At 43.4% G+C, this 15,805-nt stretch overlaps 1 protein-coding gene across 3 annotated transcripts in view; it reads left to right on the top strand.

Moving 5' to 3' along the window:
• Positions 1-15,805, top strand: part of fam171a1 (family with sequence similarity 171 member A1) — a 157,945-nt gene that overhangs the window by 96,408 nt on the left and 45,732 nt on the right. For 2 of the 3 annotated variants that reach the window (XM_078417139.1, XM_078417119.1), the window contains exon 2: positions 11,535-11,762. The exons of the other annotated variant lie outside the window; for it this stretch is intronic. Coding sequence is in view for 1 of the 2 variants with exons in the window: in XM_078417119.1 (XP_078273245.1) it covers positions 11,535-11,762 (228 nt within the window). In the remaining variant the exon portion in view is untranslated. The remainder of the gene's footprint in view (positions 1-11,534; positions 11,763-15,805) is intronic. 3 annotated transcript variants of the gene reach the window in all.

Raw genomic sequence — 15,805 nt, 5'->3', positions numbered from 1 at the left:
GGTAAGCTGGTCAAGACCAGTTGATGGGAGGACAATGCTATACAGATGTAGTAAATTTATATATAAGGGATTGTTCTTAATTGATTGTTTTTGCCTGGAACCTCTGCATTGTGTAAATTTAAAAGATCATTTTGTCTGCATTGTCAAGGTACTGCGGTGGCTGTGCATATTTTTCAGAGAGACAACATGCAATGGGGGAAAATATTTTATTGTTGCAACAACCCATTATCAGTGCATTGTGGAAAAAAAGACTAGAATTGAAATCATTTAGATTGTTGCATGACAATGTAGAGTAAAATATTTAGAAATTAGAACCCTTTAAAAGACCTGAAACATTCAAAATAACTTAGTTAATTGGAATAATATTTTTTTTAATTTTCAGTAGGTAGCTGGGATTTTGAACATGCAGATATTTTTAATCCTTGCGTATGCAAATACTTTGTATTAATCATACAGAATACATACAAGGAAAATGTAGCCATGAATTATTTCACAGAATAAAGAGCTGGACAAGAGCTAGATGTTAGCAGAATAGGCAGATTGCTTTAAAGAATCTCATTTATCATTCATTCTTATTTTGTTACCATGTCTGTTTATTGCTAACGATGGTCTAGTTCTCACATTTGTTGTGTGAACCAAGCTGTACGGTGACGGTCCAGAATGTTTGGATGAGTCTCAGTATGCACTGAGCAATAAAAATGCTGACAGGGTACTTTCTGATAATCTTGTGAGAATTACATTTTTGTAATCCTGCTTGTGCAAGACGGGATGTGGAACTATATGCAAGGTCTTATGCCACACTACATTGCTCGAAGCTTCCTCGGTTTTAATGCAGGGATATGCCATGTTACAGAATGGATTTGCTCCTACACAAGACAAGTTTGAGATCTCGATTCTTAGCCAAGGAAGGTTTTGCAACATGCCAAAAGCAGCAAAAATGTCAGGGATCGTCTGCATCTCCATTTCTATAATGATAAACAATATATGGCACAGGTGAGGTGGGAGGATTCCATGAGGAAGATGTAAAATTGTCATTGATGTTTGAGCCCTCAGGCACTGAAACCAATTGTAATGCCCGAATGACAATCCAACTGAGATTAGGTGACAACAGATGGGGGATTCAAACCTGGGATCTTATTTTTATTATAAACTCAGTACCACAGCAGATGGTACGTTTATCAACTCAAGGGAGAATTGTGGATTCCCATTTCATTTCTATTCAGGGGGCGTCAGTATTTGACCCAACTAAAATAAATGTTGGTGTCTCCCTCATCAGCTGGATGTCTTTGTACGTGCATTGAGGTATGAGCAGGCTAAATTTTGATGGCTGGTGGGGTTTTTTTCCAAGTTCTTGGTGGTGAACTCTTTCCAGTGTTAGGAAATTTGACATTGGAACAAAATTGGCTGAGATTTTTTTTCAGTAAAACACTCCATTAAAAAACTTTCTATCTTTTTAGAGTGTGGTCTTTTCAACTGGTGTAAGTGTCATTTGGGCAAAGTGACTGGTAGTTTTGCTATCATTTTACAGCATTTTTATTATACTACCTTTCAGAGGTATTTATTCACAAAATGCTGGAGTAACTCAGCAGGTCAGGCAGCATCTCGGGAGAGAAGGAATGGGTGACGTTTCGGGTCGAGACCCTTCTTCACCCTTCTCGACCCGAAACGTCACCCATTCCTTCTCTCCCGAGATGCTGCCTGACCTGCTGAATTACTCCAGCATTTTGTGAATAAATACCTTCGATTTGTACCAGCATCTGCAGTTATTTTCTTATACTATCTTTCAGCATGCATTTCTTTAAAAACCCTGGATGAGTGTTAAAGAATCAATTCCCTCCCCATCTGAATACGCTGCATCTTTACAGCATGTTTCCCCACTGTCATTCTCCCTTTGCTCACTGTTTCCCCTTGTAGGCTTTCCTTTTGTTGTTGTGACAATCTGTCTTCTTGCAGCTCCCATTACCACTCCTGCTTTGTGGTCTGTGATAATTAACCTTTATGTTGCTATGGTTATAATAACTCCTTTCCCCAAGGGAAAAATCTAGCCTCAATGTATTGATTCAAAAACGGTTTGAGCGGAGTTGCCCTAGTTATGCTGCATGTGCTCTCTGTGGGGATTTTTCCATTCAGCCTTCTATATTCCATGAACAAACACTGTTGCCATGGTTTCACCATTTTTCCCCAGTAATTCATGCTAAAACCTTTGCAATTATTAAGTGGAATGGGATGATTCTTGATGAACTGGAGGGAAAGTTATAATTTATCGAAGACCCAATGTCAGAATTGCAACTTGGTTTTTTTTCTCCTCTCTCTCTTATGACAATGTGTTGTGAATATTTTACTAATGGCAGAAGCTAAACCTGAGGTTCCTATCCTTCTCCCCGCCAAGGTAAACAAAGAAATCCTCTTTCTTTTATCATGCAGTCTGACTCTATCCTTCAGCTAAACCTCTGCTTTAACTTGAAGGAGTCAGACTGCATGATTAAAGAAAGAGAAGGTAGACACAAAATGCTCGAGTAACTCAGCGGGACAGGCAGCATCTCTGGAGAGAATGAATGGGTGATGTTTCGGGTCGAGACCCTTCTTCAGACTGATGTCAGGGGAGTGGGCGGGACTGAGATAGAATGTAGTCCGAGGCAGTAAGACTGGTGGAAGAACTAGGATGGGGGAGGGGATGGAGAGAGAGGGAAAGCAAGGGCTATTTGGAATTAGAGAAGTCAATGTTCATACTGCTGGGGTGTAAGCTATCCAAGCGAAATATGGGATGCTGTTCCTTCAACTTGCGCTGGGCCTCACTCTGACAATGGAGGAAGCGCAGGACAGAAAGGTGACTGTGGGAATGGGAGAGGAATTAAAGTGCTGAGCAACAGGGAGATCAAGTAGGTTAAGGCGGACTGAGCGGAGGTGTTCAGCAAAACGATCGCCGAGCCTGTGCTTGGTCTCGCCAATATACAGGAGTTGACACCTGGAACAGCAGATACAGTAGATGAGGTTGGAGGAGGTGCAAGTGAACCTCTGCTTCACCTGAAAAGACTGTCGGGGTCCTTGGATGGAGTCGAGGATTTTCTTTATTTAACTCAGCCCGGAGACAGATAGGGGATGATTATTTTGTGATATTAGTTTCCCTGTCTTTCGCCAGCTCAAAGATGTCAAAGGTGAGAAACCATTCAGTGCTTGACTTTTTTTTTAATGTATGTTTGTGTCGAGCTTGTAACAGAGGAGCCTGGGATATGGAGCAAGCATCGTTGCAGTGGGGGTATAACATGGGACTGAACATTGAGGTACCGATCGGCCTGGAGATTGTGGCAGTGGCACTAATTTTAATTTTAAACCAGGCACTGAAAAGAACATCGCTGCAAGTACGAGAAATCTGATATAAAAACCAAATGCTGGATATATTGGTATTGGTTTATTATTGTTGTCTGTACCGTTGAGTTACAGTGAAAAGCTTTTGTTTGCTTGCTGATCAATTAAATCAGATCATACCATACATGAGTAAACCTAAGACATACACAGTGTGCGATGAGAAAAAATAACAGAGTGCAGAATAGAGTGTTACAGCATTGTAGCAATACAGTTACAAAGGAAAAGTTTAGTGTCCGCAATGAAGGCAGGTTGGAAGATTGGGACCACACCCTGATTTATGGGAGGACCGTTCAGTAGTCTGATATTAGAGAGGAAGAAGCTGTTCCTGAATCTGGTGGTATGTCCTTTCAAGTTTTTGTGTCTTCTGCCTGACAGGAGTGAGAAGAGTGAATGACGAAGGTGCAAATGGTCCATGATTAGGTTGGCTGCTTTCCCAAGGCAGCAGAAAGTGTGGTTGGGTAGCACTTGTGGAGAGAGAAATGGAATTAATGTTTCAGGTTTGGACACAGATCACAATAAAAGGTGGAACACCCCAAAGGGCCTACTTTTATCTATTTTTCATCGATATATCACACCCATGAGGCCATTATGATGTGTGAGTCTCAGTGCTGAAAATTGCCAGACTACTTGACCCCTTGTAGTCAAGTCAAATTTATTTGTCACATACACATACTCGATGTGCAGTGAAATGAAAGTGGCAATGCCTGCGGGTTGTGCACAAAAAGAATTACAGTTACAATATAAATAAAGTTAATAAGTTACTAAACATAGCACAAAAAGTGTCGACAAAAATTTAGTCTCAGATTAAAATTAGAAGTGTACGCAGACACCAACAGTCGGTGCTTGCCAATAGGGTAACTGGATAGTGATTAGAATCAGGGGCCAGTAAAAACAGCTTCCCCTCAACCTGAAGTGTCTGAAATTGAATAATTTTAGTTAAGAGCAATTGACACTGCACAGGGTGGGAAACAAAGACTGTACTTTAGTAGGTGGGGGGGGGAGCTCACCAGAAAATGCTAACAGTTAATTTAATCTCATCCAGACCAGCAATATTAGAAAATCAGAAACTCAGAACATAGAGTTTTAGAAACTGGTTCAAACATCGTGCAGAACTGTTGAGTGAACGTTTGCAGCACAGGCATTGTGGGCCGAAGGGCCTGTTCTTGTGCTGCACTGTTCTATGTTCTATATCCCTCTCGTCAATGTAAAATTAATTTGAATTCAATTATTCATTTTGACAGCAATATGCACTGTGCCAAACCATGTGCATATACTTCTTTGCGAGTCCACAGCACAGAGGTTCTGCCTAGTTTAGTGTTAATGCAGTTTGCTACTTTCCAGCTATAGCTACGGTAAGCAGTTTAAGATGTTCAGATGTCCTGAAAGCCTCTTAATAATCGGATATTACTTTCCCAATAATGCTAACATTGCATATATGAAATGAACCAATTATATTATTGTGCAGAAACAAGGAATTGCAGATGCTGGTTTACAAAAAAAGGCTGAAGTAGGTTCCCGACCTGAAATGTCACCTATTCATGTTCTCCAGGGATACTGCCTGACCTGCTGACTTACTCCAGCACTTTGTGTCTTTTTAAAATATTATTGTGCACCATGCTATTCTTAGAGTTGGGTTAGACATGTTTATTCATTGCCATGAAAATGCCCTACCTAGTACCAAGTTGTGCCCAACCAGACTGCAAAAAATATATGCTGAATATCATGAGTTCCACACATTAACATTACCAACCAGCAAGGCACAAGTAGTTATATATTTTTTTAAAGCTGCACACCCTTCAGCCAGCTTGGAGGCCTCTGACCAGTGATGTGCTGCAGGGATCGGTGCTGGGTCCGATGTTGTTTGACATCTATATTAACAATTTGGCTGGGAATGTAATAGGCATAGTTAATAGGTTTGTTATGACACAAACATTGGTGGTACAGTGGACAGTGAAGAAGGTTATGTAAGATTACAACTGGATCTAGATCAACTGGGAAAGTGAGTTGAAGAATGGTAGACTGAATTTAACTTGGACAAGTGCAAGCTGTTGTATTCTGCGAAGTTTTAAACGAAGGTACTTGGACTGTAAATGGCAGGGCCTTGGGGAGTGTAATAGAACAGAGAGATCTAGGGCACTAGTTCATAGGTGCCTGAAAGTGGTGACACAGGTAGACAAGTGGGGAAGAAGGCGTTTAACAGAAGAGTTTGGCTTCACAGAAGACCGAGATGAGGAAAAGCTTTTTCACCGAGAGAGTTGTGAATCTGTGGAATTCTCTGCCACAAAAGGCAGTGGAGGCCAATTCACTGGATGTTTTCAAGAGAGAGTTAGACATAGCTCTTCGGGTTAACGGAATCATGGGATATGGGGGGAAAGCAGGAACGAGGCACTGATTTTGGATGATCAGCTATGATCATGTTGAATGGTGGTGCTGGCTCGAAGAGCCTACTCCTGCACCTATTTTCTATGTTTCTAAGCCTTCCTTGATCAGAGCACTGGATAGAAGTGTTGGAACATTGTGTTACAAATGTACAAGAGACCGCACTTAAAGGGGACATAAGGAACAACTTTATCCACCTGGAAGATGATGGATATTTAGAATGACCTACCAAAGGAAGGTGCAGGTACAATTACAATACTTAAAAGGCTTTTGAACAAGTATATCGACAGGAAAGGTTGAGAAGGATATGCACCTAAAGAAGGCAAATGGGACAAGCTCATTTGAATGGCATGGACAAGTTGGGCCAAAGGACCTATTTTCGTGCTGTATAACTCTATATAATTGTACAATGAAAATTGTGAATTATCTTGGGGATTTGCACGAGCTGTCCTTTTATTTCACAGAGATTAAAAACAGAAAATTATGGAAACACTCAGCAGGTGAGGCAGCATCCCGAGTGAGAACACAGTTAATGATTTGGGCTTGAGACCCTTCATCGGCAAACAACCTCTAAATGCCTCATTAACCCATTTGTCTGGCTTCACCCTATCACAGATATTCCCTTCATCCTATCAATGCTCTTTCCCTTTTCCCTCCCCCCCCCCTCCCCCACCACCCCCCTTGCCTCCCAACATTTCCAAATACCCTCTGCATCTTAAAATTAACCTATTTTCTCTTTCCAAGTTCCGATAAAGGGTCCCTGACTTAAATTATTAAGTACATTTCTCTTTCCACAAATGGTAATTTGCCTGCAAAGCGTTTCCAGATTTTTTTTGTTTTAATTATGGATTTTGAACATCTGCACCTTTTGCGAATTTCATTTATTTTTCAGGTTTCCTTGTTTTCAAAAATTAATACTGCATTGTTTGTTGAAATAAAAAAATATATTATTGAGTATCTGAGCAAAAATCTGCAGGAGCAAGATCTATTGTATCCCTTGAATATTGGCATTTGTACCAGATAGTCATAGAATTATACAGTGTGGAAAAAGGGCTTACAGCCCACCAAATCCATGGCAGCTACGGAGAATGTTAATCCCATGTTCCAGTACTTGGCTTGTATCCTTCTTGTACCTTCTATGTTCCTGTATCCTTCCTCTCAACGCATTGGTTTCTTTCCTTCCCAAAGACGTGTGGTTTCGTAGCGTAATTCGACACTGTAAATCGTATCTGGTGTGTAAATGAGTTTGGGGCCTGAGTGGGGTGGGCGGTGGGAATTGATGGGAATGTGAGGAGAATAAAGAATGAGATTAATGTGGGATTAGTATAAATGGAGGGTTGATGGATGGCAAGGACTTGTTGGGCTGCAGAGCCTGTTTCGTGCTCTATCTTTCTCCGTAAGTTATGGCTCCAACTGCAGAAAATAAAATTGTACTAAGGCTTTTAAGTGGAATCCCATCCAAATATTTAGATAAGCACTTGAATACTCCAAGCACTAAGTATTCAAGTGCTTATTTAAGTAGTTAAACGTTGTGGAGTTCCCCTCCACTACCTACTCGGGCAAGGCTTTCCAGAGTTTGATCATCCTGTGTCTTCCCCAGTGCAATCACATCCTACCTATAGTGTGGCCACTACATGCACACAATACATCATCGATGGCCTGACGAATAATGTGCATGGTGTGCCATAACCTCCTCTCTGTTGCGCTGTTCCAATTGATGTGAACGTCAGGAGAATAAGTAATGTGATTAGTATAGGATGAGTTCAAAATAGGTGGTTGATGGATGGCATAGATTTGCTGGGCCAAAGAGCCTGTTTTGTGCTGTATCTTCCTCTATAACCTATGGCTCCTGTACGTAGAAAGTAAAATTGTATCAAGGTTCTTCCCCAGACTACATGAATCACTGAAACATGTAAAAGGGGCATCAAAACTATCTACTTGAAGGGATTAGCTGAAGGGCTGGAATTTATCTGCAGGCCCTCAGATTGTGCAACCAACAGCTTTAACTGTGCCTCAAATAGAAAATTGAAGAAGGTAGAATTTGATGCTGTTGGTGCAGATTTCTGCTCAAGCACTGTGCATCACAAGTACAAGCTCAGCAGAACTAGTGGACGAATGGACCAGTCAGTTGGTGTGGGCATTCATTGCAAAAAACTTAGAATTAGCAGTAAATTGATGGTTGCAACATGCTGGGGTATTGTCTTTTTAAATAGATCAAGACCCATTAATCTTTTTCCTGCAGTAGGTTTATTATGCATGAATCAATGAATGAATGATTGCTTTATTGTCACATGTGACAAGTCTCAGTGAGATTCTTTGTTTGCATAGCCAAGGTATGCAATAGTCACCTCATAAAGAGCGCTTACAAAGTATCCCGCATCAGGTCCACCTTTGTTCTTCCCGCCTTCCCCCCTCCCTCACGGCAGTCCCCCTACGCCAGGTCCTCCATTGTCCTCCTCCCCCCCCTTCCCCTCATGGCAGTCCCCCCACACCGGGTCCTCCATTGTCCTCCCCCCCCCCCTCACGGTGGTCCCCCCACACCAGGACCTCCATTGTCCTCCCCCCCCCCCTCCATCACGGCAGTCCCCCCACACCAGGACCTCCATTGTCCTCCCCCGCCCTCACGGTGGTCCCCCCACACTGGGTCCTCCCCCACCCCCCCCATGGCAGTCCCCCCACACCAGGTCCTCCATTGTCCTCCTCCCCCCCCCTTCCCTCACGGCACCCCCCCCCACACCGGGTCCTCCATTGTCCTCCCCACCCCCCACGGTGGTCCCCCACAAGGGTCCTTCCCCCGCCCCCCCCCCCTCATTGCTGTCCCCCCACACTGGGTCCTCCATTCTTCTTCCCCCCCCTCCCTCCACACCGGGTCCTCCACACTCCCCCCACACCAGGTCCTCCATTGTCCTCCACGCCCCTCCCTCACGGCACTCCCCCCACACAGGGTCCTCCATTGTCCTCCCCCCCCCCACTCCCTCATGGCGTTCCCCCATGCGCAGTCCCTCCACGCCAAGTCCTCCTTTGTTCCTTCTCTCGGCAGCGGTGTCCTCACTCCGCGTGGTCCTCCCTCATCCATCGGTCGGCGGCCGCTCTTCGGCGCCAATATTATTGCTTAGTTCCAACTCTTTTAATTTTGAAAATATATAAGATTGTTGACTTATCTTATGTGCAGAATCATCTCACAGCAATATGATAAAAGCAATTATCAGTTTAGTTCATTGTCACGTCTACCGAGGTACAGTGAAAAGCTTTTGTTACACACTAACCAGTCAGCAGAAAGGCAATACATGATTACAATCGAGCCATTTACAGTGTATGGATACATGATTAGGGAATAATGTTTAGTGCAAGGTAAAGCGACTAAAGTCCGATCAAAGATAATCCGAGGGTCATCAATGAATGGAATCAAGGGATATGGGGCGAAAGCAGGAACAGGTACTGATTTTGGATGATCAGCCATGATCATATTGAATGGCAGTGCTGGCTATTTTCTATGTTTCCATGTAATGAGGTAGATAGTACACCAATCAGCCAAAACATTATGACCACCTGCCTAATATGCTGTTGGTCCTCTGTGTGCAGCCCAATTCACTGTGTATTGTGTAGTGCGATGCACTGTGTATTGTGACACATTCCTCCCGTGACCACCATTTAAATTTTCTGCGACTTGTGCCACAGTAGACCTTCTATCGGTTCGGACCAGACGGGATAGCCTTCGTTGCCCTTGCGCATCGATGAGCCTTAGGCGCCCAACACCCTGTCTCCGGTTTGTGGTTTGTCCCTCCTCGGATCACTGTCGGTCGGTACTCACCACTGCTGACCGGGAGCACCCCACAAGCCTTGCCGTTTCAGAGATGCTCTGACCCAGTCGTCTGGCCATAACAATTTCGCTCTTGTCAAAGTCGCTCAGGTCTTTACTCCTGCCTATTTCTCCTGCATCTAACACATCAACTTCAAGAACTGACTGTTCACTTGCTGCCTAATATATCCCATCCCTTGACAGGTGTCTTTGTAAAAAGGTAATCAATGTTATTCACTCCACCTGTCAGTGGTCACAATGTTTTGGCAATGAACTGAACAATCTCCATCTACTAACACTCTCCTCCGCCTAGCAGAGCTGGTTCTTACCCTCAACAACTTCTCCTTTGAGTCCTCCCACTTCCTCCAAACCCGAGGCGTAGCTATGGACACTCACATGGGCCCTAGCTATGCCTGCCTCTTTGTCGGGTACGTCGAACAATCCCTGTTCCAGACATACACTGGCCCCATCCCCGAACTCTACCTCCGCTACATTGACGACTGCATTGGTGCTACCTCTTGTACCATGCAGAACACACTGACCTCATACATTTCACCATTAATTTCCATCCTGCTCTTAAATATACTTGGACCATCTCCGACATCTCCCTACCGTTTCTGGATCTCACCATCTCCATCACAGGAGACAGACTAGTGACTGACATCTACTACAAACCCAGTGACTCCCACAGCTATCTGGACTACACTTCTTCCCACCCTGTCTCCTGCAAAAAGTCTATCCCCTACTCCCAATTCCTCCATCTACACCGCATCTGCGCCCAGGATGAGGTATTTCACATTAGGGCATCAGAGATGTCCTCATTCTTTAGGAAACGGGGCTTCCCCACTTTCATTATAGATGAGACTCTCACTAGGGCCTCCTCTGTATCCCGCAGCTCCGCTCTTGCTCCCCCTTCCCCCATTCGTAACAAGGACAGAATCCCCCTCGTTCTCACCTTCCACCCCATCAGCCAGCGTATCCACAAATTATCCTCCAACATTTCCGTCACTTCCAACGGGATCCCAATACTGGCCACATCTTCCCATCTCCTCCCCTTTCTGCGTTCCGCAGAGATCGTTCCCTCCGCAACTCCCTGGTCCACTCGTCCCTTCCTACCCAAACCACCCCCTCCCCAGGCACTTTCCCCTGCAACTGCAGGAGATGCAACACCTGTCCCTTTACCTTCCCCCTCGACTCCATCCAAGGACCCAAAGAGTCTTTCCAGGTGAGACAGAGGATCACCTGCAATTCTGCCATCCGTTTCTATTGCATCTGCTGTTCCAGATGTCAACTTCACCACATCGGCGAGACCAAACCCAGGCTCGGCGATCATTTCACTCAACACCTTCGCTCAGTCCGCCTTAACCAACCTGATCTCCCGGTGGCTGAGCACTTCAACTCCCCCTCCCACTCCCAGTCTGACCTCTCTGTCATGGGCCTCCTCCATTGTCATAGTGAGGCCCACCGCAGGTTGGTGGGAACAGCACCTCATATTTCGCTTGGGCAGCTTACAGCCCAGTGGTATGAACATTGACTTCTCCAACTTTAGGTAGTTCCTCTGTCCCTCTCTTCCCCTCCCCTTCACAGTTCTCCCACTGTCTTCCTGTCTCCACCTATATCCTTCCTTTGTCCCGCCCCCCTGACATCAGTCTGAAGAAGGGTCTCGACCCGAAACGTCACCCATTTCTTCTCTCCAGAGATGCTGCCTGACCAGCATTTTGTGATACCTTCGATTTGTACCAGTATCTGCAGTTATTTTCCTACATAATGTTTTGGCTGATCGGCGTAGTTCAGGACTGCTCTCTAGTTGTGGTAGGATGATTCAGTTGCCTGATAACAGCTGGAAATAAGCTGTCCCTAGCAGGAACAAGGTGTGTGCCTGATTTTGGTGTAAAATTAATACATGAGAGCAAATGCAAAGCTGTTTTCTTCCATCTAATTTTCTGCCTGATCAGTAATATCTCACAATATTTTCCTGTTTTCTTTTCAGAAGTGACGTTAAAAGTCCACGTGAGTGATTCCAGCACCCATCAGCCTTTAGATAAAGTCTTCATTGAGATTTTTACCAACCAGACTTCATTTGCTTCAGGATATTCAGAAGCAGATGGGATAGCCTTCATTACCTTTCACTACACACTTGGAGCTCAACTGTTTATTGTTGCAACAAAAAGCGGTTATGTGCCAAACTCCTCTCCATGGCTGGCCACCAAACTGCCTTGTAAGTTCTCAAATATTACACGGCGCATTAGTAAATATTTCATATTTTTAACATTTGTTCCTGTGTGTGTGTGGAAAGAAGGTGGGTGGGTGGGTGGGGATGGAGAGGGAATGCAGAGAGAGCATAGGGGAGGGTGGATGTGTGCATGTACGAGAGAGAAAAGACAAATGATGCAATTATTTAAAGGAAGCAGCAGCCATTTCCTTGTATTACTCACTCCATGCCAGATTAATAGGAACCTGAGGGGTAACTTTTTTACACAAATAGTGGTGGGTGTGTCGAACATGCTGCCAGGGAAGGTAATTAAGGTAGGTACTATCGCAACGTTTAAGAAACATTTGGACAGTTACATGGTTAGGACAGGTTTAGAAGGATATGGGCCATACACAGGCAGGTGGGGCTAGTGTAGATGGGGCATGTTGGTCAGCATGGGCAAGTTGCGCCAAAGAGCCTGTTTCCACGCTGGATGACTCCAAGACTCTATTAGATATAATTACAGGCAACACCCTTGTAAGGGAGGCCGCAACAGATATAATTACATAATTATAATTACTATGTTACAATCGTGGGTAACGGATATCCACAAATCAGTATTAAAAAAAATTGAGGCTGGAAAGGATGTTTCCATTAGTGGGAGAGTTTAGGACCAGGGGTCATAGCTCAGAATACGTGGACGTTCCTTTAGGAAGGAGATGAGGAGAAACTTCTTTAGTCAGAGAGTGGTGAATCTGTGCAATTCATTGGTGCAGAAGGATGTGGAGGCTAAGTCAGTGGATATTTTTAAGGCAGAGATAGATAGATTCTTGATTAATATGGGTGTTTGGGGGTTATGGGAAGAAGGCAGGAGAATGGGGTTGAGAGAGAGAAATAGATCAGCCATGATTGAATGGCGGAGTAGACTTGATGGGCTAAATGGCTTAAATCTGCTCCTATCACATGAACTTATGAATAAAATTCACTCTTGGAATTTATGTGGAAAAAAGTAAATAAATATAAAATTCCAGCAAATGCAGTTTGTTGTGTCTCCAATTAAGTACAATTATTTTTTCGACTCTCATTCTTTGATGCATACTTAGATGATGCAGTTTTGTATTATGGAAAATCGTGATGCAGACCCTTATCTAGGCATTCAAGCCTACCTCCCTTACGAGGATGTTGCCAGGACTAGAGGGTGTGAGCTATAGGGCGAGGTTGAGTAGGCTGGGTCTCTATTACTTGGAGCGCGGGAGGATGAGGGGTGATCTTATAGAGGTGTACAAAATCATGAGAGAAGTAGATCGGGTAGATGCAGAAGTCGCTTGCCCAGAGTAGGGGAATCTAGGACCAGAGGACATAGGTTCAAGGTGAAGGGGAAAAGATTTAATAGGAATCCAAGGGGTAACTTTTGCACACAAAGGGTGGTGGGTGTATGGAACAAGCTGCCAGAGGAGATAGTTGAGGGATATGGACCTAGCGCAGGCAGGTGGGACGAGTGTAGCTGGGGCAAGTTGGGCCGAAGAGCCTGTTTCCACACTGAATCACTCTGTGACTCTAACATTGAGAGTCACCTGCATCATAAAATATGATGCATTGCAGCAAATTGTGTTGAAATTCCAAAAATCAGCATGTATATGGGAATAATTTGTGAACAGGCTGTGCATTTAGAAATGGAAAGAAATGGCAATCTTCCCAACCTGATTTCTGTTTAAGAGAAAAGCGGTTTTGATGAGGTTCTTGGTTTCCAATTTACAACCACTTATAATAATCTCCATAGCTTTACTTTGTTGCCACGATGAACACTCTCTGGAATTTTGTTTCACTGCCCTTATCAAGAACAATTTAATGCCAGTTACGAACTCTGTTCCTGCATTCAGTGCAGCGAAGTTTGGGGAATCAGTGGGGGGGCTCTTTATTTACTTTTGAATAAGAAGAAGAAACACCTCACTGGTTTCGTATTTCTGAAGTTCAAAGGCCAGAAAGTTGAGAACCTATCTGGTAATGAGCAGATCCATTCCTCAATTTCAAAGCCTGTCAAGTTCTGCTTGGAGACCCTGACGTATTGTTTGACCCTGACACCACCAGGTGATGCCTATAAATCCCATTGCTCATCCTGTTGTGAGTTGTTCCAGCAGCGTAGCAAAGAGTGGGACCTAAATTAAAGCAGGGAGGAGTGTCCATAATGGGAAGCCAATTAGCCTGGATCCACCGATTGCCAGACATTCTTCATCTTTGCAGTCAGAGACACTTCTGAGGTTCTCTTATAGGAACACAGAAGTCCCAAACATCTTAGAAGCTCCTCTCATTGTCATTGTGACTGCTCTCTGTAGAGAATGTAAATCGTTCTGCAGATTCCCAGTAGATAAACTCGGTCCCTCCACAGGTTTAGCAGATCCATTCCTTTTGTTGGAGAGGAAATTATATATATTTTTCTAATTAGTTGATGGTATTAGATTTTTGTTTCTTCAGCTGTACTGCTATGTTTTGTATATTACACTTTGCGACTTTGAGTTACTCTAGCAGTTTGTTTTTTACTGAAGCTTGTGTCTCAGAAGGTTCCTTGTAATCTGAGCCTTGAATGGATGCAATCTCAATAAAAAGGAGTCCCTGGTTACAGGCTCCCTCAATAGAGGAAACATCCTCATTACATCATCCCCATCAAGCCCCTGAAGAATCTGGCATATTTCATAAAATCACTTCTAAATTTCTGAGGGTGTCCAATAAATTTACAACATCGTTCCTTAAGGTACCCTTTCTCCAGGAATCAATCTGATGAACGTTCTCTATGTAGTTACAAGACACATATAACCAACCTTGAATAGGTAATCTGAAAACATATGCAAACTGCAGGAATGGTTGTATGAAAGCCTTATATAGGCTTACCCACCAAAGCTATCAATTGAAGACAAATGTCAACAAGGCTGTGTCTTTATACCAATATGCTTCTCAATCTTTCTCACCACAACATTACATCTCAACAAGCTTTCAGCGGGAGTCAAGCTAATCTTCAGAACTAATGGGAAACTGGTAGCCTTAAGATGTCCACACTCCAGAGGCAAGGTTAGCCAAACCTCAGTAGTCAAGCTGCAGTATGCAGATAACATTTGCTTTTGCACATGATCCCAGGCTGAGCTCCAAGCTATCATTGATGGATTTCCTGGAGGCTGTTAATAGGTTTATTGAGATGAGTTCAGGTTGACTATATTTGTCACCTTCATAGCTATAAGATTATTGTTGGCTTTGGTGGAAGTATCTTTGGCTTGGGTCCACTGGTAATGTAACAATAAAATTTGCAGATGGCTTCAAGAGATTGCCAAAAGCTAGGACCTCAGTTGATTTGATTAGATAGTTGTTCACCCTCCTTGCTGTCAACACAGTCAAAATGAACAGCAATTCTTTACGAAGGTGACGAAAGGACAGTGAATAAATTTCAAGCCTTGTTTTTTGCTGCAGATATTGCCTATGCTTCCTGTTTAAATTTAAACCATATTAAATTAATTTACTACTGACAGTTAACCACAAAACAGTGGCTATATTGTCAAAATAATTTATTGCCTGTGAAACATTTTGCTGTTGATAAGGGCATAAGATGAAGCTAAATCGATATAAATTTTCTTTGTTCAGCAATTGTTCCTCATTGGCAGCAGAATTTAAAAATCCCATTAGATTTTGCTTTTATTCTGTTTGTAGTAAATTTTAATCTTTGTTCTTCTTGAAATGGAACAAAGGTTCATTAATGGAAAATACTGGGAAGCATTCTGTACCCAAAGCCTTAAAGATTTAAAATTTGCTACCTTCTTTACAGATGTTACCTCTGCGATTTTTTTTCTTCCCTTTACACACCCGTGTGCAGTTTTGGTCTCCAAATTTGAGGAAGGATATTCTTGCTATTGAGGGCGTGCAGCGTAGGTTTACTAGGTTAATTCCCGGAATGGTGGGACTGTCATATGTTGAAAGACTGGAGCGACTAGGCTTGTATACACTGGAATTTAGATGGATGAGAGGGGATCTTATTGAAACATATAAGATTATTAAGGGGTTGGACACGTTAGAGGCAGGAAACATGT

The sequence above is a fragment of the Rhinoraja longicauda genome, chromosome 2 (genome assembly GCF_053455715.1).
Source record: "Rhinoraja longicauda isolate Sanriku21f chromosome 2, sRhiLon1.1, whole genome shotgun sequence".
NCBI classification, from domain to species: Eukaryota; Metazoa; Chordata; class Chondrichthyes; order Rajiformes; family Arhynchobatidae; genus Rhinoraja; species Rhinoraja longicauda.
Note: the sequence above shows the minus strand (reverse complement) of the source record. Positions and strands in the feature narration are given on the sequence as shown.